The following is a 26,218-nucleotide window of genomic DNA, read 5'->3' on the forward strand; positions in this document are numbered from 1 at the left end:
AAAATAGACAAGCACATAATCTGTAAAACTACACTTCTAGTCCTGTCAGGAATTACGCATAGCTTTTTTTTTCCTACAGCCCTCTTTCTTTCTTCCCCTTTCTGCCTGTTTTGTACTATATGCCTATATAGGCTATTGTTTTTTACTGTATCCATACATTTTTTCAGTAAACATTGGATGAAATATATGCTGGACACAGTGGTGGGCGCTTAGGATATAATGCTGAATAAAACAATAAAACTTCCTGCTTTTCTGACGTTTACTTCTAACTAGAGGAGACTGACTTTCATAACCACGAAGTGTGTGTAAACTTGTATCTATGCTAAGTGGTATCGGTATGAAGAAAAGGCCCATGTTGCTCTGAGTGCCCATAAATAATAGATTTGATTTGTCCAGAGGAGCCAGGGAGTGTGTTCCTGTGGTGAAAACAATGGAAGGAGTTGTGAGTAAGCAATAATGAGGTGAGAGGAAAAGACTTTGGACCCAGAGAGAACACCATGTGCAAAGACCTTGGACCAGAGTGAAATCCAGCAAGTTAGAGGGACTAGAAGGAAGAATGGGGACAGTTTGAGTTCCATGTGGAAGCAGGGGAAGAACATTCAGAGTTTCCCAAGTCCTAATAATAGCAGCTTTATTTTAAATGCATTAGGTTCTTGGGGCACCTGGGTGGCTCAGTGGGTTAAGCCTCTGCCTTCGTCTCAGGTCATGGTCTCAGGCTCCTGGGATCGAGCCCCGCATCGGACTTTCTGCTCAGTGGGGAGCCTGCTTCACCTCCTCCCTCTGCCTGCCTCTCTGTTTACTTGTGATCTCTCTCTCTCTCTTTCAAATAAATAAATAAATAAATAAAATCTTTAAAAGAAAATAAAAGCATTAGGTTCTTAAGTAAGGGATTGATATGGTCATTTCAAAAAATCACTGGTGTGCTGTCTGGAGATGCAGTTGGAAAGGGGTCATCAGTTAGAATGATTTTGTAGTAGTCTGAGTGAGAGATGATAGTGGCTTGAGATGGCATGCTTGTGCTGAAAATGGAGGGAATGAGCCAATTAAGAGGGTAAAGTCAACCACTCTTGGTAATGGTGTCAAGAATGAGATCTAGGTAACTGCAGGCAGTTTTTCTGATGGTCTTGCCATTTGATGACACAGAAAAGGCTGAAAGAAGACATCTTTTTGAGGAGAGAGAGATGTTATGGATATGTTATATATATTATATATTATGGAGGTGTTGAATTATGTATATATAATACAGGATGCATATTATATATTTTGGGTATATTAGGCTATATTAAGACATTCGAGAGAAACTGTCAAGTAGACAGGAGGATACAGGGACCTGGAGGGCAGGACCAAGGTCTGTGTTGGCAGTATGAACCTTGTGAGCCATCATATAGGTGGTACCTGGGCCAAACCATAGCTTAATGCTTGTGTACTCTAGAATGAGAATGGATCAGAAAAGGCTGGAGTAACACAGGAAACAGCCTTACAGGGTTTGACACTTTTTCCTAGATAACCAGATTGAGACCCTTCCCCCATGTAAATGGCTTATGGAAAATGAGGTTGTTCCAAGTGCAGGCAAGCACTACAGGAAGCTTTTCTTGAGAAAATGTAATTGGAAGCTTTAGACAAACTCTTCCAGAAAGTATAAAAGCCCTTAATTTCACAGCACACTGTTCAGCAGTCTCCACTTGATAAAAAGTCACATATTTTAACGTGTTACCTTATATGAAGAAGAAAAAGATAGGGACAAATATCATGTTAGCATGAATTATATGTTTTTTGTTTGAGGTTCTCATGGGCATATACATAGCCCATACAAAAGACTTTGTAGTTAGATTTCTCAAAATCAATAATTTTTTGTTTTATTTATTTAAAGAGGAAGTTTATTTCCATAATTAAATTATGTAGCTTCTGTACTAAATACTAAGTTAAAAAAAAAGATTTTGAACCTCTCTAAAGCATTTATCATCCTATTTAATTTTTCTCTAGTGTCTCCTAAAATAAAGTTGAAACAGAGGTTATTCATGTTTCATTGCTATTGAGGTGCTCTTCTAAATGTTTGGCTAGAGACTGTAATCTGAATTATTATTGTGTGAAGCCATTAATTTGCTGTCATATTTGATATACTAATGTAGGTCAGTGACAAAACACCACTTAAAGGTACTGGTAGCTAATAGGAACATATCGACATGAGAACCTGTCAAAAAGACCTTTAATTGGAAATTAAGGAACATTTGATATATGTCAAAATAGCTCTGGATTTAGACCTTCAGGTCTCTCATCCTCAATCCTTAATTAAATTGGAGGCTTCATCTGCATAATAACATTCCTGGCTTGTGTCATTCCTCCATTATTCACTTTAGTTTTTGAAACTTCAGTATTGAAAGTGTCATTTTGTAATTGTTTGGATATGTCTTTGAAATTTTTACAAATGTTTGATTTTCTTTTTGAGATTATGGTAGGGAATCAAATACATGCTTTGCACTCGGAGTATTAAAATATATTTCTAAGAATGCTGATTATGTGATTAATTAGATAAAAGCATATCTGAAATACTTCTCTGTAGATGTACCTACTTGTTCTTCACTAAGTGTTTTCTTATTTTTATGTATTTAAAAATGGTTTATGATAGTAAGTAATTTATCCTTGAAAAGCACCAGTTTCCGTAAAAATTTTCAGCAATAATTTTCATTTATTTAATTGATCAATGGGCCTCAAAAAGAGAAGTTTATATTTGTCAACAAATTTGATCATTTCATCATATGGACAGTTTATGTAAAGTTGATGTCATTTTTACATTTTTTTTTCATTTTGTTTCATGTAAATTATTGGGAAGAAAATGTAGTGATTTCACTAATCAGCAATAATATTATTCCTTCAATGTTTGCTCCATACATGGAGATTTCAGGCTGTCAATGAATAAAACTTTGAATGCTTAGTGCTATGAGCCAGACACTGATGTAAGCTTCAGATATACATTGTCTAATGTGATTGCTGAAGCAGTGTGAGGTAAAAAGTTTTATCATCCCCATTTGATATATGAGGAAGGTGAGACTATCCAAGATTTTATGCTAGTATTTCTGACCCAGGAAACTCAACTTCAAACCCAGGACTTTATTTATTTATTTATTTACTTCCTTCCTTCCTTCCTTATTTATTTAAAAGATTTTCTGTATTACTTTATTAAGAGAGACAGACAATGAAAGAGAGCATGCATACCCTCACATATGGGGAAGCGGAGGGAGCAGGAGAATCTTAAGGAGACTCCAGGCACAGCCCCAAGCCCAGTGCAGGACTTGATCTCAGAATCCTGAGATCATGACTTGAGCTGAAATCAAAGCATCCAATGCTTAACCTACTAATCCACCCAGGTGTCCCGTATTTATTTGTTTATTTGTTTATTTCTTTATTTCTTCATTTATGAGAGAGAGCATGTACATACACATGCAGGAACAGAGGGGAGGGGAAGAGGAAGGGAGAGAGAATCTTAAGCAGACTCCATGTTGACCATGGAGCCTGACTTTTGGTTTGATCTCCCCACTGCAGATATCATGACCTAAGCTGAAATCAAGAGTCAGACACTTAACTGACTGAGCCACCCAGGTGACCCCAAACCCAATACTCTAAATTAAAAATGTTAGAAATATTAAACTCTTTTATCACTAGAAACTTTTTTGGTAAGTATTTTATTTATTTATTTGAGAGAGCGATAGAGAGAGAGTGAGCACAAGTGTGGGGGAAGGGGCAGAGGGAAAAGGAGAAGCAGAATCCCCAGTGAGCAGGGAGCCCCACATGGGTCTCAATCCCAGGATCCCGAGATCATGACCTGAGCAGAAGGCAGCCTCTTAACTGACTGAGCCACCCAGGCACCCCTAGAAATTTTTTGAATTAGAGGAATACATAGATACTCATTGTTCATTATGTACCAATAACATAAAGCAGGTGTGGGAGAAAATTACTTATGGCAAAATGTTCCTCTTGAAAGAATAAATAACATTTTTTGCTTAAATTTTTGTCTGTTTTAGTTATTGGTTTAACTTATGTTGATTATGTAAAATTGTAATGTTGGTGTTGGTGAGGTAGGTCCCTGGGAGAGTGGACCAGTAAAAGTGGAAGTGTAAGATGATATCTTAGTGATGGTTCATTATAGGGGACCTGGAAAGGTAGACAGAGCTGGTGACCTGAATCATAATGAGCTTAGTTATTCATTGGATTTTATCTATCAGAAAAACTTGTCAGAGCAAGGAAGAAGGTGGGATATTTCAAGTCCAGAAACATGATTTAATGAAAATCAGAAGACTAATCAATTTTTTAAAATGACTCTAATTTCATGGGAAAAAACCTAGTGGATCCAGACGGAAAAGTGTTACCTTTATCCATTGAGATTAAGAGAATTAGTGCAATTGTGAAGTGGAAGCAAACTTTATATATTTTTGAAATTGCTAAAGCTTAAGATTTAAAAAAATAGAAAGTGGATGATAATATTTACTAATAATTGCTTATGTTTCACATTGCATGATTTAAACAGACATTTTTATTCTGGCTCTTATGGCACGAACTAATTTAATAAAAATGCTTTTTGCCTATCAGTATATAAGTGATCATTTTCTTTCTGTATTCTGTTTTTTACCCCTAAATTCCAAAGATGTAAAGGAAGGTCTGACCTCTTAAAAATGAAGATGCAACATGGCAAAATGAAACACAAAATTTGTTTTTTAGGGTAAAGGCAAAAATGTAGTTAAAACTAAACTTTGAAATTTACTAAGTTTCACTGAAGGTGTCTCATTTTCTTTTTCTTTTTTTCTTTTTTAATTAACATATAATGTATTATTTGTTTCAGGGGTATATATCTGTGATTGATCAGGCTTATGTAATTCACAGCACTCACCAAAGCACATACCCTCCCCAATGTCCGTCCCCCAGCCACCCCATCCCTCCTACCACCCTCTCCTCCAGCAACCCTCAGTTTGTTTCCTGAGATTGAGTCTCTTACAGTTTGTCTCCCTCTCTGGTTTCATCTTGTTTCATTTTTTAACTCTCTTCCCCTATAACCCTCTGTCTTGTTTCTCAAATTCCTCATATCAGTGAGATCATATGATAATTGTCTTTCTCTGATTGACTTATTTCGCTTAGCATATTATCCTCTAGTTCCATCCACGTTGTTGCAAATGGCAAGATTTTGGGGGTTTTGATGGCTGCATAGTATTCCATTATATATATATATATATATATATATATATATATATATATACACACACATATACATACATACACACACACATACATACATACATACATACATACATACCACATCTTCATTATCCATTCATCTGTTGATGGACATCTAGGTTCTTTCCATAGTTTGGCTATTGTGGACATTGCTGCTATAAACATTTGGATGCACTTGCCCCTTTGGATCACTACATTTCTGTCTTTATGGTAAATACCCAGTAGTGTGATTGCTGGATCGTAGGGTAGCTCTATTTTCAACTTTTTAAGGAACCTCCATACTGTTTTCCAAAGTGGCTGCACCAGCTTGCATTCCCACCAACAGTGTAGGAGGGTTCACCATTTTCTACAACCTCCCCAGCATCTTTCATTTCCTGACTTGTTAATTTTAGCCATTCTGACTGGTGTGAAGTCTTATCTCCTTGTGGTTTTGATTTGTATTTCTCTGATGTCAAGTGAGGTTCAACACATTTTCATGTGTCTGTTGGCCATTTGGATGTTTTCTTTGCAAAAATGTCTATTTATGTCTTCTGCCTATTTCTTGATTGGATTATTTGTTCTTTGGGTGTTGAGTTTGCTGAGTCTTTATAGATTATGGATACTAGCCCTTTATCTGATATGTTGTTTGCAAATATTTTCTCCCATTTTGTTGGCTTCCTTTTGGATTTGTTGACTGTTTCCTTTTCTGTACAAAAGCTTTTTATCTGATAAAGTTCCAATAGTTCATTTTTGCCCTTGCTTCCCTTTTCTTTGGCGATGTTTCTAGGAAGAAGTTGCTATGGCTGAGGTCAAAGAGGTTGCTGCCTGTGTTCTTCTCAAGATTTTGATGGATTCCTGTCTCACATCGAGGTCTTTCATACATTTTGAGTCTATTTTTGTGTGTGGTGTAAGGAAATGGTCCAGTTTCATTATTCTGCATGTGGATGTACAATTTTCCCAACACCATCTGTTGAAGAAACTTTTTTCCACTGGACATTCTTTCCTGATTTGTAGAAGATTAGTTGACCATAGAATTGAGAGCCTATTTCTGGGCTCTCTTTTCTGTTCTACTGCTCTATGTGTCTGTTTTTGTGCCAGTATACTGTCTTGATGATTACAGTTTTGTAATTGAGCTTAAAGTCTGGAATTGTGATGCCAACAACTTTGGTTTCCTTTTTTAAAATTCCTCTGGGTATTTAAGGGTGTTTTTTGGTTCCATATAAATTTTAGGATTTTTTTTCCATTTCTTTAAAAAAAGTTAATGGTATTTTGATAGGAATTGTATTAAATGTGTAGATTGCTCTAGGTAACATAGACATTTTCACAATATTTGTTCTTCCAACCCATGAGCATGGAACGTTTTTCCATTTCTTTGTGTCTTCCTCAATTTCTTTCATAAGTACTCTGTAGTTTTCTGAATATAGATTCTTTACTTCTTTGGTTAGATTTATTCCTTGGTATTGTACAGTTTTGGCTACAGTTGTAAATGGGATCAACTCTTAGTTTCTCTTTCTTCTGTCTTGTTGGTGTATAGAAATGCAACTAATTTCTCTGCATTGATTTTATATCCTGACACTTTACTGAATTCCTGTATGAGTTCTAGCACTTTTGGAGTCTTTTGGGTTTTCCACGCAAAGTATCATATCATCTGCAAAGACTGGTGCGAGTTTGACTTCTTCTTTGCTGATTTGGATGCCTTTAATTTCTTTTTGTTGTCTGATTGCTGAGGCTAGGACTTCTAGTACTATGTTAAATAGCCGTGGTGATAGTGGACAGCCTTGCCATGTTCCTGACCTTAGGGGAAAAGCTCTCAGTTTTTCTCTATTGAGATGACATTTGCTGTGGGTTTTTCATAGATGGCTTTGATGATATTGAGGTATATACATTCTCTCCTTACACTGTGAAGAATTTTGATCAAGAAAGTATGCTATACTTTGTCAAATGTATTTTCATCATCTATTGAGAATATCGTATGGTTCTTGTTCTTTCTTTTATTAATGTATCATATCCTATTGATTGATTTGTAGATGTTGAACCAAACTTGCAGCCCAGGAATAAACTCCACTTGGTCGTGGTGATATAATCCTTTTAATGTCCTGTTGGAGCCTATTGGCTAACATTTTGGTGAGAATTTTTCCATCTGTGTTCATCAGGGATATTGGTCTGTAATTCTCCTTTTTGGTGGGGTCTTTGTCTGGTTTTGGGATCAAGGTAATGGTGGCCTCCTAAAATGAGTTTGGAAGTTTTTCTTCCTTTTCTATTTTTTGGAACAGTTTCAGGAGAAGAGGTATTAATTCATCTTTAAATGTTTGGTAGAATTCCTCTAGGAAGCTGTCTGGCCCAAGACTCTTGTTTGTTGGGAGATTTTTTATGACTGCTTCAATATCCTTACTGGTTACGGGTCTGTTCAAGATTTTTATTTTTTCCTGGTTCAGTTTGGTAGTTTATACATCTCTCGAAATACATCCATTTTTTCCAGATTATCAAATTTGGTGGCATATGAGCAAATACAAATTTGCTCATAGTATGTTCTTATAATTGTTTGTATTTGGTGTTGGTTGTGATCTCTCCTCTTTCATTCATGATTTTAATTATTTGGGTCATTTCTCTTTTCTTTTTGATAAGTCTGGCCAGGGGTTTATCAATCAATTTTCAAAGAACCACCTCCTAGTTTCATTGATCTGTTCTACTGTTCTTTTGGTTTCTATTTCATTGATTTCTGCTGTGATCTTTATTTCTCTTCTCCTGCTTGGGTTAAGCTTTCTTTGCTGTTTGTTCTCCAGCTCTTTTAGATGTAGTGTTAGGTTGTGAACCTGAGACCTTTCTTGTTTCTTGATAAAGGCCTGTATTGCTATATACTTTCCTCTCAGGACCACCTTTGCTGTATCCCAAAGATTTTGAATAGTTGTGTTTTCATGTTCATTTGTTTCCATGAAATTTTTAAAATTCTTCTTTAATTTTCTGGTTGACCCATTTATTCTTTATAGGGTGCTATTTAGCCTCCGTGTATTTGAGTTCTTTGCAACTTTCGTCCTGTGATTGAGTTCTAGCTTCAGAGCATTGTGGTCTGAAAATATGCAGGGAATGATCCACATCTTTTGGTACTGGTTGAGACCTGATTGATGACCCAGGATGTGATCTATTCCAGAGAATGTTCCATGTGCACTAGAGAGGAATGTGTATTTTGTTGCTTTGGGATGGAATGTTCTGAGTATATCTGTGATGCCCCTCTGGTCCAGTGTGTTATTTAAAACCTTTATTTCCTTGTTGATCTTTTGCTTGGATGACCTGTCCATTTCAGTGAGGGGGATGTTAAAGTCCCCTACTATTATTGCATTATTGTCAATGCGTTTCTTTGATTTTGTTATTAATTGGCTTATATAGTTGGCTGCTCCCATGTTAGGGGCATAGATCTTTAAAATTGTTAGGTCTTCTTGTTGGACAGACCCTTTGAGTATGATATAGTGTCCTTCCTCATCTTCTATTATAGTCTTTGGCTTTTTGATCTGATATAAGAATTGCCACCCCAGCTTTCTTTTGTTGTCTATTAGCATGGTAAATGGTTTTCCACCCCCTCACTTTAAATCTGGAGGTGTCTTTGCGTCTAAAATGAGTTTCTTGCAGACAGCATATCGATAGGTCTTTTTTAAAAAAATCCATTCTGATATCCTGTGTCTTCTAATTTGGGCATTTAGACCATTTACATTCAGGATAACTATTAAAATATATAAATTTACTGCTACTGTATTGCCTGTAAGGTGACTGTTACTGCATATTGTCGCTATTCCTTTCTGGTCTGTTACTTTAAGCCTCTCTCTTTGCTTAGAGGACCCCTTTCAATATTTCCTGTTGGGCTGGTTTGGTGTTTGCAAATTCTTTTAGTTTTTTTTTGTTGTTGTTCTTGTTGTTCTGGAAACTTTTTATCTCCCCTTCTATTTTCATTAACAGCCTAGCTGGATATAGTATTCTTTGCTGCATATTTTTCTCATTTAGTGGTCTGAATATATCATGCCAGTCCTTTCTGGCATGCCATGTCTCTGTGGATAGTTCTGCTGCCAATATAATATTTTTACCTTTGTATGTACAGACCTCTTGTCCCAAGGTGCTTTCAGGATTTTCTCTTTGTCTCTGAGTCTTGTAAGTTTTACTATTAGGTGACTGGGTGTTGACTTATTTTTATTGATTTTGAGAGGGGTTCTCTGTACCTCCTTGATTTTGATGCTTTTTTCCTTCCCCAAATTAAGGAAATTCTCTTGTATAAGTTGATCCCATATACCTTCTGCCCCTCTCTCCCTTTCTTCTTCTTCTGGGATCTTGATTATTTGAATATGGTTTCATCTTACGGTATCACTTATCTCTCAAATTCTCCCCCTTGTTATCCAGTAGTTGTTTGTCTCTCTTTTTCTCAGCTTCTTGATTCTTTATCATTTGGTCTTCTATATCACTAAGTCTCTCTTCTGCATCATTTATCCTAGCAGTAAGAGCCTCCATTTTTTTATTACACCATGTTAATGGTTTTTTTTTAATTTCAACTTCGTTAGATTTCAGTTCTTTTATTTCTCCAGAAAATGATTCTCTAGTATCTTCTATACTTTTTTCAAGCCCAGCTAGCATCTTTATAATCGTCATTCTGAATTCTATTTCTGACATCTTACTTATGTCTGTGTTGATTAGGTCCTGAGCAGTTGGTTCTACTCTTGTTCTTTTTTTGTGGTGAGTTTTTCTACCTTCTCATTTTGTCCAGAGAAAAATAGGCGAATGAGACAATACAATGCTTAAAGGGTAAAAACGACCCCAGAAAAATATACATTTACCAAATCAGAAGAGACCCAAAATATATATATATGAATGAATATATATATATATATATATATATGAATGAATAATTGGGCTGTTGAATGGAACAGAGGTACACACTTGATTTTGGGTGTATTTTGGTCTTTTAGAAGAAACTGCCTCCCAAAATTTTAAAGAAAGAAAAACTTATGTATATATAAAAATATGGGTAAACATGATGAAGTGATGGAATATGACTGTAAAGATGAAAATTTTAAAAGATTTTAAAAAAGGAATTGGTAACATAAGCAGTTGGTTGAGAAAAAGAGAAAAGAAAAAAAAAAGAATGTGATCAAGCTGGAGACTGGAACAAAGCTATATGCTAGATTTAGGATGTATTTTAGAAGAAACTATCCCAAATTTTTAAAGAAATAAAAACTTACATCTATTCAAAAAATAAGGTTAAATACAGTGAAAAGTTGGAATAGGACTATAAGAATGAAAATTAAAAAAGATTTTTAAAAAGGTATTAATAAGATAAAATAGGTTAAAACAGGAAAGAGAAAAAAATAAAAAAAAAAACAGAAAAAGTAATGAAAACTTTAAAATTTAACTTTGCTAGACTAAAGAATTATGGGAAAAAAGCCATGAATTCTATGTGCTGTATTACCCTACCACTGGTGTTTTGTGGTTCTCACTGATTGGTAAACTTGGTCTTGGTGGGATGATGAGTTCTTACTGATCTTCTGGGGGAGGGGCCTGCTGGAGTGATTCTCAAATGTCTTTGCCTGAGGCGGAAATGCACCGCCCTTGCCAGGGGTCAGGCCAAGTAATCTAAGCTGGTTTGCTCTTGGTAGCTTTTGTTCCCTGAATGCTTTCCATTCAGCTTTAGAGGAGGAGAATGAAAGCAGAGGCCTCCCAATCTCCAGCCTGTAGGAGCTGGAGCTCAGGGCGCCCACTCCTCAGTGAGCCCTCAATGAAAACCAGTCAGTCCCTCCTGTCTCCCTGGTCTTGGGTCACACTCTAAGCTCATCCAGTCTGTGACCAAGCGTTTCTATCTTTGGTGCATGGCCCATTTGGAGTCTCCAAACCCAGTGGATTTTCTGCAGCATGCTCCCTGCCACTCCACCCCGTGGAGGATGTGGGGGTCTCCCTGGATCTGCTGCTTGTGGGGTCCTGGCTCGAAGAGTTGTTGCCCGACTGTGCCTTCGATCATGGTTTAAGGTAACGGTGAACTGAGAGCCCCCTCCTCGGCTCCCTTTCTGTAGTTGGCTTCCCCACTCCGATACTGGCAGCTCTGCCACACTCAGAGACCCCAGGTCCTTCTGTGACCCCGGAGGGTCCTGAGACCACACTGTCCCAGTGAGTGTTCCAGCCCCTGCTTGGCTACTGGAGTGATGTCCCTCAGTGGAGCAGACTTCTAAAGTTCTGATTTTGTGCTCTGTTGCTCTCTCACTTGCTGGGAGCCGGCCCCTCCTTCTACCGTCTGTTTTCCCATATATTGCCTCAGATTCACTTCTCTGCACATCCTACCTTCCAGAAAGTGGTCAAAAATATGGAACACTTCACAAATTTGTGTGTCATCCTTGCGCAGGGGCCATGCTAATCTTCTCTGTATTGTTCTAATTTTAGTTCTGTGCTGCTGAAGCGAGCACAAGTGTATCTCATTTTCTTAAATGGAAATTAAAGGTATACATCAGGCTTTAGAAAGAATTAGAGATTGTCAAAAATCACATGTGTTACACAGGTTCTGGTGTTTGCTAAATTCTCAGTCCATGAGAGCGTTGTCCTCGTGATGTCTGACTCATTCTTGCTTAATGATAATCGCTCTTCTGCTCTGTTCAGAAAGGCACTTTGGGTGTGGGTCATTGTCACACTGATTCCTGTATTCTGGGGTCTAAGAGGTATTTTTCTGACATGCTGAGGACCTTATCCTTCTTGGGATTAGTCACAAGCAGCGGCAGGGATTTCTCAGTGGAGAGAAACAATGGGGAAATTGGCAGGCCAGATCCTAAAAATTCCCTGCCTGCCATTGCCGCTCTTGGAGAAGCAAATTGAAGTTTTCATTTTTGGCATATTCTGTAGTAAATCTCATTTGTTTTCTTGATGAGCTAGACTGGAAGAAATAAAGGCTGTCTCTAAATACCCAATTTGTGATTAAGGTTGCAGCACAATGATGAGACTAATTTCATTTTAGTTAGTATTTGCTGTAGTTTTGTAAGTTCTTTCCAAGAAAGCTGAAAAGCTCTTAATTTCAGAGAGACGAGTGTATTTAGGTATACATTTCAGTCCATAGGGGTAAAAAAAAAAAAAAAAAAGATGTAATCAGTATCTGTGGTTTGGGGAGTCTTGATCTCATAAGATATGGTGATAATTCATAAGAAGCGAGGAAGATGTGGTTCAAAGAACCTTGGAGGGTTCACTGACCATATGACACATGGCCTCTGACATTATTAGGAGGAAGCCATTTCATAAGTTTGATTTAGAGGGCGAAGTCCTAATCAAAGCTTTTAAGGATTAAATGCTGCCTTCTCTTGCAGTGTTATAATCGTTTCTCTGTCTTCTTCACTGTGCCCCCACACGGACTCAAGGCACTTAAAGAACAGTGCCATCTACATCTGAAACTAATGAGGTACTAAGTTGGCCAGTTGAATTTAAATTAAAAAAGAAAAAAAAAAAAAAACAAAAAGAACAGGGCCACAAAAGCAAGAGTGGGTTTATCTCAGCGTTTTGTTGTTGTTGATAGTCTATGGCCTACCCCCCAAAGTTTCTGGCATAGTTATTTTTTATTTTTCTAAAATTTATTAATTAGAGACATGATTCAACTCTTAGTTGGAAACAATTTAGAACTCACTATAGGATCCAATAGAAAACAAAGAACTTGCATATAGTGTATCACATTCCTACCGAGGAGGGGGAGTGTGGAGTTCCCCTTAATATTTCAAGTTGGGATATCCAGCTTAGTTCACACAAATTCTCTGTGAGCAAAATAGAAGATTAATGAAATATTTGATGGACTTTCAGACATCCTCAAGGTGTAGGTCAGCTGTTTTCCCCTGAGAAATACCGGGAAGTACATCATGAGGACTTGGGGTGAGAATGTCCATGTAGAGACCGGAGGGCATACATGACTGGTGCCAGACTCAGACTTGTTCCTCTCTGGCACACACATAAGAGGTTGTCAAATGCTCTATTTGAAAAAAATGTTATAAACCATAGATTCAGTGAAATGTGTATTTTTTTCATCTATAAAACATGGAAGAGTCTTTGAAGTTTTAGCCAAAGATATTAATAGGTTATGCTTCTAGGTGAAAACAAAGGAAGGTATTTCTGATGAAATCTCAAGTTGCAAATGTAGAAACTTTCATATAATAAAATTTAAAAATTTTATACTGTTTCACTTAAGAAAAATAAGACTCAAAAATGTCATTTTGTGGAAAATATTTTAGATTAATATTTTGCAGTTACGCGTTCAATTTTCCATAAAGTCAGTACTCTGCTTGGAAAATGACATTACAAGATAGTTCTTTTACAGAAAAATATTGCCTTTATTGTTTTAACATTACAATTTAAATTGCATTACTGCTTTTTGTGTTTAACATCAAAATTTCATGTACTTAATTACATTATTTCTGAAGGTCATTTCCTTTTCTATTCTTTTTTATTCTATTTTTTATTCTTTCTATTCTCTTTTTATTCTTTATTTATTATTTTCTATTCTTTTTGTGTTTCACTGTTTTCCCACACACCTCTTCTGGTACGCAGCAATTTGTTCTCTGTGTTTAAGAGCCTTTTTTGTATTTCTTTTTTTGTTTGTTCATTTGTTTTGTTTCTTAAATTCCACATATGAGTGAAATCATAAGGTATTTGTCTTTCTCTGACTAACTTATTTTACTTAACATAATACTCTCTAGGTCCATTCATGTTATTGCAAATGGCAAGATCTCACTCCTTTTTATGGCTGAGTAGTATTCCATTGTGTGTGTGAGTATGTATCACCTCTTCTTTATCCATTTATCTACGGATGAACACTTGGGCTGCTTCCATATTTTCACTATTGTAAATGCTGCAATTAATGTAAGGGTGCATATATCTTTTCAAAGTAGTGTTTTCATTTTCCTTGGGTGTATGTACCAAGTAGTGGAGTCAGTGGATCATATGGTAATTCTATTTCAAATTTTTGAGGAACCTTCATATTGTCTTCCATAGTGGTTGCACCTATTTGCATTCCTCTCAAGAGAGCACAAGGGTTGCTTTTTCTCCATACCCTTGCCAACACATGTTATTTCTTGAGTTTTTGATTTTAGCCATTCCGATAAGTATAAGTTGATATCTTATTGTGATTTTGAGCTGCATTTCCCTGATGACTAGTGATATTGAGCATCTTTTCATGTATTTATTGTCTCTTTGTGTCTGGTATAAAAATGTGATCCCATTTCATTCTTTTACATGTAGCTGTCCAGTTTTCCCAGTACTATTTGTTGAAGAGATTGTTTTTTCCCCATTATATATTCTTACCTCCTTTGTCATAGATTAATTGACCATAAAAACATGAGTTCATTTTTGTGTTCTTTATTCTGTTCCATTTATCTATGTAACTATTTTTGTGCTAAGGTACTATTTAGATTAACTTTGAACTATATTCTTGAAATCTGAAATTGTGATAACTCCAACTTTCTTCTATTTTTCCTTTTTAAAAAGATTTATTTATTTATTTTTAGAGGTGGGGAGTGAGTGACAGAGGGAGAGGGAGAGAGTGGATCTCAAGCAGACTCCAGCTGAGCACAAAGCCAGACATGAGGCTTGATCCCACGACCCTTTGATTATGACCTGAGCTGAAATCAAGAGTTGGGACACTTAACCAGCTGACCCCTCCAGATACCCCTAACTTTATTCTTCTTTCACAAGATTACTTTGGCTATGCAGAGTCTTTTGTGGTTCAATACAAATTTTAGTAGTATGTGTTTTAGTTCTATGAAAAATTTTGTTAGTATTTATAGGGATTACATTAAATCTGTAGATTATTTTGGATAGTATGAATATTTTAACAATATTGGCTTTTCCAATCTACGAACATGGAATATCTTTCCATTTGTTTGTGTCATCTTCAATTTCTTTCATCAGTGTTTTAAAATTTTTCAGAATTCAGGTCTTTTACCTCCTTGGTTAAGTTTATTCCTAGTGATTTTATTATTTTTGGTGCATTTGTAAATGAGATTGTTTTCTTAATTTCTCTTTCTGCTACTTCACTGTTAATGAATAGACATGCGACAGATTTCTATAAATTTTATATTCTGCAACTTTATTGAATTTATCAGTTCTAGTAGGTTTTTAGTGTAGTTTTTAGGGTTTTCTATGTAGATTATCATGTCATCTGCAAATAGTGAAGGTTTTATGTCTTCCTTACTAATTTAGATGACTTTTTTTCCTTGTCCATTTGCTGTGGCTGGGACTTCCAGTGCTGTTTTGAATAAAAGTGGTGAGAGTGACCATCCTTGTCTTGTTGCCTATCTTAGAAGAAAGGCTCTAAGTTTTTCACCATTGAGTATGATATGAACTATGGTTTTTCATAGATAACCTTTATTATGTTGAGGTATGTTTTCTCTAAACATACTTTGTTGAGGTTCTTTATCATGAATGGATGTTGTTGAGGAGTTTTGCATCAGTGTTCATCAGAGATATTTCATGCACATAATTAAGTTGTTATTGAAAGTTATTTTCTTTGATGAATTTTATTCCATCTTAAATAGTATCTATTGCATATAAACAGGTAAGTTTTAATTTTTAATTTAAACTCTGCTTTAAATTTTTGGCTAACATTAATCTAAAAAGTCATATCAAAATGTATTATTTAGAAAACATTAATAGCTCCTTTCTAAAACTGGAGCCTTCAGAGCTTAATTTTTTTACCTTATCTTGGGCTTTGGAGAGTCTCTCAGGGAAGTTCAATTAATTTATAACAATGCTGCTCAGGATATACTGAAGATACATAATATGCAAAATATTCAGAACCTTTCATGTTAAGAGTCCATCAACAAAATCATTTGAGGTAGATATGATTTTTTTTTTAAGATTTTAATCATTTATTTGAGAAAGAGAGAGAAAACACACATGCATACATGAGCAGGGGGAGGGGCACAGGGAGAGGGAGAGAGAGAATATCCAGCAGACTCCCCACTTGGAGCCTGATTTGGGATTGATCCCAGGATCCTGAGACCATGACCTGAGCTGAAGTCAGCTGCTTAACCAACCACCCAAGCATCCCTAGATATGACCTTCTTTTGATTAAATCTGGAATAATCAATAGGATCTTGCACTTATTTTATAGTTCATCAAATTAAAGATGAAAAAGTATTTCTCTCTAGTGGAATGGTAATATTGTGTTAACAAAATATAAGGGTTGATGGGAAAGGTGTAGGGAAATAAGTCCATATATATGCAGAAATAGTAGTAATTAAATGAATCAATGAATCAGACAACTCAAATAAGCTAAAAGCTTATTTATTTATTTTTTATTGAGCTCAAAGCTTATTTAAAATAAACTGTATGCTGTTTTTGTATCAGAATATTGCTTTATTTAGGATTACTTAAATGCTAATGACAGAAGGATTTTAACGATTGTTAGAATACACATACAAATTGAATGTTCTGTTTGTGTGCATGTTTGATATGTGTTTATATTCATGAATTTATATTCAATTCACCAATGCCTATTATATACTGAATAGGATGTAATAAGTCTATATTGTTTTGAAATGTACAGTAAGGTATAATTTCATAAAGGTCTTCATGGTTTCACGGAAGCAAAGGCACATAAACTAAGACTGAAGGAGAAGTAGAAGATCAAAATAATGACAAAATTAGCAGCTTACCACCTTCTATTTTCCTGCCTTATTCTTTTACAAATACAAGCAATAGGGAGAAGCCAGGCTGCTGTGGTCTGAGGACTGCAAAGCAGGGGCAGAAGGATGGCTTAGAAGATGTACCATTATTTCTAATCACTAAAGTGTAAAGGAAACACAAGAGGAGGCCTTGATGGGAGAATGGATACTGTTGTTTTATTTCTGGTTTTAAAATATGAATTCATGTAAGCATATTTATGTGGTGTGGGGATTAACCTTGATTTTATTTTTACAGAAGAGATTAGGTAGTTTTAAGAGATTTCTGCATATGTGGTACAAAGGTTGGCAAAGTTGAACTTGTAAAAGAGTAAATAAAAGGATGTCTGGGTGGCTCAGTCAGTTAAGCGTCTGCCTTTGGCTCAGATCATGATTCCAGGGTCCTGGGATTGAGTCCCATATCAGGCTTCTTGCTCAGCAGGGAGCCTCCTTCCCCCTCCACTTCTCCCCCTGCTTGTGCTCGCTTCCTCTCTTTTTCTCTGTCAAATAAAAAAATAAAATCTTTTTAAAGAAAAGAGTAAACAGAAAAGAAAAAAGGAAGGAAAAGAAAAAAGATAGGATTTTAGGGAAGTTAATTTTAAAAGAATGATGAACAATAGTAGAAAATAGTCAGGTATTGCAAAAAAAATGGTTATATTGGAAATACAAACATTATGGTTTGTTTCTTGTAACATAAATAATTAGTCTCTGCAATCCTGAGATGGTGGTATAATATTGTTAAAGTATTCCATTTTATACTTACCATTCTTTTTTACACATGGGTAAACCTCAACCGCAGTTTTGCTTTTTGCCCTAAGCTCAGTTTGACCTACTAAGACCTCTCCTTCTCAATCAAACCTTATCTCATTCAGCTTTTGACCCCCATTACTCTGCCACTGTATCTCACTCAAAATTCACCAATGCCATCCTAGCTGTCATAAGCAATAACCTTTTGTCTGTGATCCTCCTAATTTACAACTCTGTTGTAAGTGAGTTTTGGACAGTTCCCTATGCTTCAGCATCTCTTTATGTCACTTTTAAAGCACCACATTTTCTTCTATTTCTCTGACTTTAGAAACATAGTAAGTCTTTTTCCTTGGCCTCTCTGTATTAAGAATTCCTACTACTCATGTTTCTGTCATTATCCTCCTAATTTCTCATTCTAAAAATTCTGTTTTAGAGATTTCACCTATTCTTTTGTCAACAATGCACTACTATTTAGAAGCAGTAGCTTTTTGTGTCCAGTTATGACTTTTCAGTTGTTGGTCAGCTCACTATCAGCATCTGAAACTGAGTTCTTCATCTCCTTTCCCAGATCTTTCTATTCTCTTCTTCCCTGTCTGTGTCCGTGATACCAGAATATGTAATGTAGTGAGCCTAAGGAGAAAATTAGGCAAAGGGTTGTAAACAACAAGAGGGATAATTATGGACCATGCCTATAGATACAATACTTAATTGAAAATTTGAGTTGGGAGATCATCGTTAAAAAAGGAAGGGGAGGGCTCAGGTCATGATCCCAGGGTCCTGGGATTGAACCCCGTATCGGGCTCTCTGCTCAGCAGGGAGCCTGCCTCCCCCTTTCTCTCTGCCTACCTCTCTGCCTACTTGTGATCTCTGTCAAATGAATAAATAAAATCTTTAAAAAAAAAGAAAAGGAAGGGGAAGAAGACTCAACTACTATCTTAAACTAGTGACTTGGGTAGGAAAGACAGAAAATAAGAAAGGAAGGCACCATTTTTTATTTTTAGTTTTAGAATTACTACTCAAATGTGCTATATTGGAGATTGTGAAATAAGCAGAAGAGGCCAATTATTGTTAATGTCAATTAGCTAAATGTAAGATGTTGTAGAAGACTAAGAAGTGTTTTATGAAAGAATGTAATCACTTAATTCAATAGAAAAATGGAAATAAATTTGGTTATTGTTCTATTTCTTTAAAAGCAAAACTGAATGCTTGCTAAGAATGGTGTTAAGTAAGTGTCAACTGTTTTATCTCTTGATGCATGAGAGCAGTAAGATGTGAGATGTTCTCCCTGTCTCTGTCTCTGTGTCTCTGGACCTCTCTCTCTTGATAGAAGTATGAGGCATGCTGGTGCAGAGTCGCCAGGGCTTCTAAGAGGGGGCCACTGAGCATCCCCCTCTCCACACTGCCTATTCCAGGATATCTGTGGTCTATGTCAAGAATAAGCTGTCTTGACCTGGTGTTGAAAAGCATCAAGATTATATTGGCAACTTGAATTCCCAGAGAGTCGTTGCATCAGGGATTTGAGGGATTTACCAGAGTACAGAGCTCTTACTTGGTGATCTTTGAGAGAAGACTCCAAATACCAAACCTATTTACTGGCTAAAAACAATGAGTCCTTCAGGAATGGTGCCTGCTACCGGACAGCTGCGGGCAAAAGTGTCTCTTTCATAAACGCTTTGTAGCTAAGTCCTTAGTCTAACAAAGTCCTCCATGATTTGGGCTCAGAACTCCTCATCTCAAATCTCTCCCATGAGTGAATAATGTGGAGTCCCTAGCAATCAAGAAAGCATTTATTTCCTTCTTTCTTCCCTTCCTTCCTTCCTCTCCTTCTCTCTTTCTTTTCTTCTTTCCTTCCTTCATCACCCCCCCTTCCTTCCTTCCTTCTTGGGTCTAGACCTAACATGGGGCTCCAACCCATGACCTTGAGATCAAGAGTTACATACTCTACCAACTGAACTAGGAAGGTGCTCAAGGGAGCATTTTCTATTAAAACCATGATCTTTTAGGGCACGTGGGTGGCTCAATCAGTTAAGCATCTCACCCTTGGTTTCGGCTCAGGTCATGATCTCAGAGTCATGATCTCAGAGTTGTGAGATTGAGCCCTGCCTTAGGCTGCTTGTTTAGTGCAGAGTCTGCTTGTAGCTCTCTCCCTCTACTCCTGTCCCCTGCTCTCACTCTCTCTCTCTCTCTCTCAAATAAATATATATTTTTTAAATCATCTTTTACCTAGTTAATCGAGGTATAAAATTCAGTGTCCTCTTAACTCTTCCTCCTTCACTCTACATTCAGTTAATCTTCAATTAATGTCTAAGTCTAATAAAACCTCTAAAGTAGGTCTCTGGCCTCATTTCCATTCCCAGAGCTATACAGTGTCTCTGCTGTGTCTGGACACATAATGGCAACTTGAGAGAGTGGCGCCACTGTCAAAATTCAGAATAAGTTATAAACTACATGGACCACATTTTAATGGACTTATTTCCTAAACACTGTAGGCAGTCTCTTATAGACATGCCTTTGAACACACTGCTTCCTATCTCTGGAAATGTCCTTTCCCTTTGTTCTCTTCACATGCGTTTATGCAGACCTACGTTACATGTCATTGACTCTGTAAAACACATCGGAACCCTCCAGGCAGATTTAGGTATCTTCTGCTTTGTCCTCTTCAACTACTCTTCACTTTCTTCTGTTAGAGTACCTATCCTATTCAACCGTAATTGTTCTTTCCTCCCTTCCTTCCCTCTCTCCTCCCCAACTCCTTTCCCTCCTCCTTCCCTCACTCCCTCCCTCCTTCCTTCCTTCCTTCTAAAATGGATGGACCCAATAGGTTGTAAGCTGCTAAAAGATACAACTCATGGCATTAAGTTTTATATCCCCAGAACATAGCCTAATGCCTGATCTATAGCCATTGTTCAGTAAATACAAGCTTGAAAGCCTGTATATGAGAAGGAAAGCTTACAAATGCTCCTGGTTGTTGCCATTGGAGAATAATTTATTTGTGTTCTTTCTCCAACAGAATACAGAGAGAATTTGGTTTAACTTTCAAAAGTATACTCTAACAAGATAAAAGAATATCTCTCTTTTGCCCTTTTAGGCTGACCTTTTGAACTCAAAGCCAATTTACTCGAATTAAGGAAGTTGATGTGATTAGTGTTAGAAAGGATTTTACGTAATGCGATTTGGTTTACTTCAAACAAATTTGGATGAATATGAGTCTCAGGCAATATTTTAACATTTTAATTCATTGCTGACTTTACAGGGCAAAGGGACTCATAACCCTTAGTCCAATTTCTGGATGATGAATTGAGGCTTTTTTCTACAAGGCAGAGGATAAAAGATGACTTGCTTCAGTGATAGTACTTCAAATTGCATTTATATTTAGAGTACATAAATTCAGTGCAATAATAGTTGATATTTTTGCTAAACTAGGATGTTGGTGTCATCATAGTGATATTTGCTAAAACAAATTACAAGTTAATTATTAAAATAAAATAAATTATTAAATATAAACATAGTCTGTGCTCTGAATCACGTGGTGTGGGGCATATGTCTAAAATGGTACTCGGCAACGAAGTCCTTAATATAAAGTCAGCGTGTTAAGAACAAGGAGAACCACTGGGCAGTACCTCTCTCCTGAAGCCAAGAAAAGAGAATCATTGCTAAATAATCCAAGAAGGTTTCAGGAACATTGATCTAAATATCAGTCTGGGAATTCTAGATGGGAGGATATCGTGAGCAAAGGCTGTCACATGTGATTTATAGTGGTTGCTCAATGAATATATGCTTGAAAGTCTGTGTGTGAGATCAAAGGCTTAAAATCTTGGTGCTTTTTACCTTCTCACCGATGTTGGGCTGATGTTACAGAGAAGTAGGATTTCGGGTTTTATAATTGGTATGAGGACCTTTACAGAGCACCTACAGGCATTAGAACTCTGTGAAGGGTCATTGGTAGACATCATGAATCTCTAAGCAGGAAAAGCACATGATGAAAATAGGAATTACAAAATACTATTTTGGCAGTTGTGAGATTTCCTAGGTTTGGCAGTAACTGGAGGCAGAATGGTGAATTGAAACATTACAATCGTTGTTTGTAGCCATTATAGTACTCACATTGCTCATCTACTTATGGTGCTCTAACAACTTCATGAGCAATTTCTCAGTCTTTTTTTTTTTCTTCTTTTTTATTCTCCTAGTCTAGTGTACATCTAGCTTAGGACTTATTTAGAATCCTAATTTAACTATGTCAGACATCATTTTAATAGCACAAAGTAGAGAAAAGAACAAAGGACCGTTGGTTCTGCTCTCATGTAGGCCACAAGTAGCTCCAAGCCTGTGAGCAGGTCACTGGATGTTCTTAATTTGGAAATAATAGCAATGACCTGGATGAGCTAAGACCTTTTCAGTTGAGCTTTCTGCAGACCAAAGCTTCTTGGAAGCTTCCAAAATATTCGTCTTATCATTGAGCAGCAAAAGTACTCTGCACATATTTTAATGCATACTAGGAAAAATACATCTTCCACTCCTAAAATTTGGCAGAATATTCCACCCTCCCATAAAAGAGATGGGAGGTTCATATAGGCAATTACCTTTTCCAAGAGTGTGTTAAAATATAGAAGAAAATAGCTGAAAATTAACCCTTGTAAATGAACACAATGTGCTTCCTGTATAATTTAAATGTTTTAAATAAAGCTACCTGTTTGCATCATGCTGATTTGGAAAGATATAGCTTAAAAATAACAATGCTATTCATTGATTTGAAGTTAAAACTAAAATAAGGTATAAATTAAGCTGGAAAAGTGTCCTGCTACTCTATATGTAGATGTACTAGTAGACACGTGCTAGCACTTAAGCTAAATTTGCCATGGAAATATATTTCAAAGTAATGAATCTATATTTTCTATTTATATTTTGCCAATTTTTATTGATTGTCATCAGTTTGTCAACCTCTATAATATGTATATACTTTGTATGATAGATGTTTAAAAATAAGTAGCTCTCTAGTATTACTTATCTAAATTGAAGTTTAAATTTGATCACCGTAGGAAATGATTTATAGGAAACATTGTGTGAAATATATCAGAACACCCAGAAAAACACTGCAGATAAGAATTTCTAATGTCATAAAACTGAACAAATTATTATAATGTCTAGACAGTGTCCAACGACATGGTTTAAAATTTTTTTGATAAATTGGTTTTATAGACCAGACAAAACATTTGATTTGTTTGAGCATCATTTAATTTTCCAAACCAGTAAAATAATGCACAGCATGAAGTTTAGTTACTTGAAAATATTAAAAGGAGAAGGATATTTTATCCCTTGGAGTATTTTCCTTTAGTCAACACACACTTGTAAGTTTTAGAAAATTATCCTAGTCATCTGGTCTAAGTAGCACTGGCATTGCTATCATTTGGGCCTTTGGTAAAAATGCAGATTCCTAGGTTTTTCTGAATACACAACAGATTTCTGGCCATACCTCTGAAATCTGTATTTTTTTTTAAGATTGTATTTATTTATTTGACAGAAAGATCACAAGTCGACAGAGAGGCAGGCAGAAAGAGAGGAGGGAAAGCAGGCTTCCCACTGAGCAGAGAACCTGATGTGGGGCTCGATCCCAGGACACTGAGATAACGACTTGAGCCGAAGGCAGAGGCTTTACCCACTGAGCTACCCAGGCGCCCCTGAAATCTGTATTTTAAGAAAGTTTCTGGGGAGCTTTTTCTGTATAGTGATTATAAGAACCACTAAATTCTCATCTTCTTATCCTGCTTTTGGAAATTTTTGCCTTTCATTTGATGCAGAGTATTGGAGAATGGAATTCCGAATTTGAAAGTTGAAGAACAGGACTCGGCTTGGATATCCAGAAAAATCTTGAAATACCCAGTTGCATTATTATCTGTAAATAGGCTTTTCTATCCTTCAGTTTCTGCTTGAAATTGAGAAGCTTTATAAAATATGTTCTTTTCAGTTGTTAAATACTAAAAGTGCTGTATACATATGGTTCTATAAAACAAAGCATAGATGTTGGAAACTTTCTTTTGTGTTACTTTCAGAACACAGGTTTTTTCCAGAAGGAATTTTCCCATAATTTGGACTTATATTCATTTTATTTCCTCCATAGAACCACCAAGTTTATCCAAATTCTATAACATTCATGATCCTTTTTATGTTAAATAAAAAATTCCAAGTATGTCCTCATTAATTTTTTTTAAAGATTTTTATTTATTTATTTGACAGATCACAAGTAGGCAGAGAGGCAGGCAGAGAGAGAGGAGGAAGCAGGCTCCCCACTGAGCAGAGAGCCCAATGCGGGACTAGATCCCAGGATCCTGGGATCATGACCTGAGCCGAAGGCAGAGGCTTTAACCCACTGAGCCACCCAGGTGCCCCCTCATTAATTTTTAAGAAACCATAGCCTCTGCCGGCAGTACTGTTGTTTAGGCTGAGATTGCTACAGGAAATTCTAGAGATTATTCATCCTTTACCTGTAGATTGAGCCGTCCCACTTGCCTTTATTTAAAATAACTGTATGTTGGCTAACTGAACATAATAATAATAATTTAAAAAAAAACCCTTCTCCTCTCCCAAATGTATTTATTTCAAACAAAAATCCTAGATTCACGAATGGGGTGATCTCCAATTTGAAACTAGTGACTGACAGTCATCTCCTTGGTGACAGGAAGCATATCTTATTATCCAAGTGTTTCTCATGACTCATTTTGCATATAGTGGATTTCCAATGATTTGTAAGTCAGTGAATGCTCGTCAGGTTTTATTGACCTGTATGGTATTGAAAAAGGTGAAAATTACACTTAGGAATTTGGATAACTTCATGAGAACTATGTCTCTTGAATCAGAATTTAATATTTGGGCATTAATGATTCATTGCCTTCTTCAGTGGCTTAATTCACTGATCATCTGCTCATATCAACAGAGGAGTCTATAAATATTAAAAACCAAGTTGGGGGGCGCCTGGGTGGCTCAGTGGGTTAAAGCCTCTGCCTTCGGCTCAGGTCATGATCCCAGTGTCCTGGGATCGAGCCCCACATCGGGCTCTCTGCTCCGCGGGAAGCCTGCTTCCTCCTCTCTCTCTCTGCCTGCCTCTCTCTGCCTACTTGTGATCTCTGTCTGTCAAATGAATAAATAAAATCTTTAAAAAAAAAAAAAAAAACAAGTTGGTTTCAGTTCCTCATAACCAAGTCTTCTCATTTGTTGGCTCCCTATTTGCATCATGAGCCTTATTAAATTAACCGAAAAATGCCATTAGCTTTCATTCACATTCTTTTTTCCTCTCTAATGGTCTTTTGAGTTTGCACTACCTGAATTTTGGACATCATCCTTTACTATATTGAATTTTGGGTTTCAGAAAGAAGGGACCTCTTACATTTTAGCAGTCAGATTTTATCATATAGTCTTATAATGATGGTGATTTTCTAAGTCACCAGTGTTCTCCCATCGTTCTGCTCCCCTTTGCCATTTTCAGAATGCCTTGGTGACTGTTAGATAAATTTGAAGCTTTCTGTCCATCAATATCTTTAATCCCTTGGGATTGCTCAAAGTGTTCAGACTGATGGATCTGACTGTGTTAAAGTCTAATAAGAATTTCTCTTACAACCAGGATGATTCATGGGAGGACAGTTGACTTATTTTTTTTATGTATCTTGTCTCCCTTCTTCCTGACTCAACAGCTCCCCCAACGGTTCGTATTGTGCATTCAGGCTTGGCCTGTAACATTGAGGAGGAGCGCTACTCGGAAAGGGTCTACACCATACGGGAAGGAGAAACCCTAGAACTGACCTGTCTGGTCACAGGACATCCACGTCCACAGGTGAGTCCCGAACCGTGACATTGACGAAAAAGATCTTTGATCTTTCTTGGAAGTCAAACCTGTGTATTTTGAAGATTTAGCTAAAAAAAAAAAAAAAAAAAAACCTGTGTATGTGTGTGTGTGTGTGTGTGTGTGAAATTTGAGTAACTGTGTGTGTGCAATGTAGGATAAGGGTGATTGCTGAACATTCATGCTTGACATACTCAGATAAGATGAAGGAAGAAAGAAATTTTTGTTTTGGTATTGTGAGAAATTTGGAAGACACTTCTAAGGAAGCTATTAAAAGACAACTACAAAAATATCTCAGATAACAGTTCATATGGCAATGAGTTTATTTTAGAATGTGGAGCATGATTTCATGATGACATAATTGCAGCTGAGGAAGCATTTGTTCTGAAGAATGTGGTGCACGAGGTCACATGTACTTTCCTTACTCCTAGTCATTATATCCATAGAAAACTTAAAAAACAAATGTTTTTAGGTATATGCATTTTGTTGTTCAGGGTCATCTGCTACAGCTTTCATAAGCTATTTTAGTAGCAGGAACAGAAATTGAGAGTTTCAAAGACATTAAAATTATGAATAATGGACAGAAAAAAGTTTGTAGGCATGAAAGAAAGGGTTAGGTAGAAGGTAATATAGTTAGGCTGTGATGAAATGTGATTTTTATGATGAAAAAATTAAATTCTGATACAATGCAAAATATTCAGGATTTCTTAGTCACTAACTGCCAATTCTTATTGTCATGTATTTAACCTGACTCGTTCAAAATATTCACCGGTAGTCAACACAG

General features: G+C 36.4%; 1 protein-coding gene and 1 non-coding gene across 4 annotated transcripts in view; one reads left to right on the forward strand and one right to left on the reverse strand.

The window, feature by feature from the left end:
* Positions 1–26,218, forward strand: part of MDGA2 (MAM domain containing glycosylphosphatidylinositol anchor 2) — an 845,317-nt gene that overhangs the window by 333,907 nt on the left and 485,192 nt on the right. For all 3 annotated transcript variants that reach the window (XR_004384228.1, XR_004384229.1, XM_032871192.1), the window contains exon 2: positions 25,286–25,425. Coding sequence is in view for 1 of the 3 variants with exons in the window: in XM_032871192.1 (XP_032727083.1) it covers positions 25,286–25,425 (140 nt within the window). In the remaining 2 variants the exon portion in view is untranslated. The remainder of the gene's footprint in view (positions 1–25,285; positions 25,426–26,218) is intronic.
* Positions 11,528–11,633, reverse strand: LOC116875696. Its single transcript, XR_004384250.1, has one exon. It is a non-coding gene; the product is annotated as a U6 spliceosomal RNA (small nuclear RNA).

The sequence above is a fragment of the Lontra canadensis genome, unplaced genomic scaffold (assembly GCF_010015895.1).
Source record: "Lontra canadensis isolate GAN:19392208 unplaced genomic scaffold, GSC_riverotter_1.0 scaffold42, whole genome shotgun sequence".
Lineage (NCBI taxonomy): Eukaryota > Metazoa > Chordata > Mammalia > Carnivora > Mustelidae > Lontra > Lontra canadensis.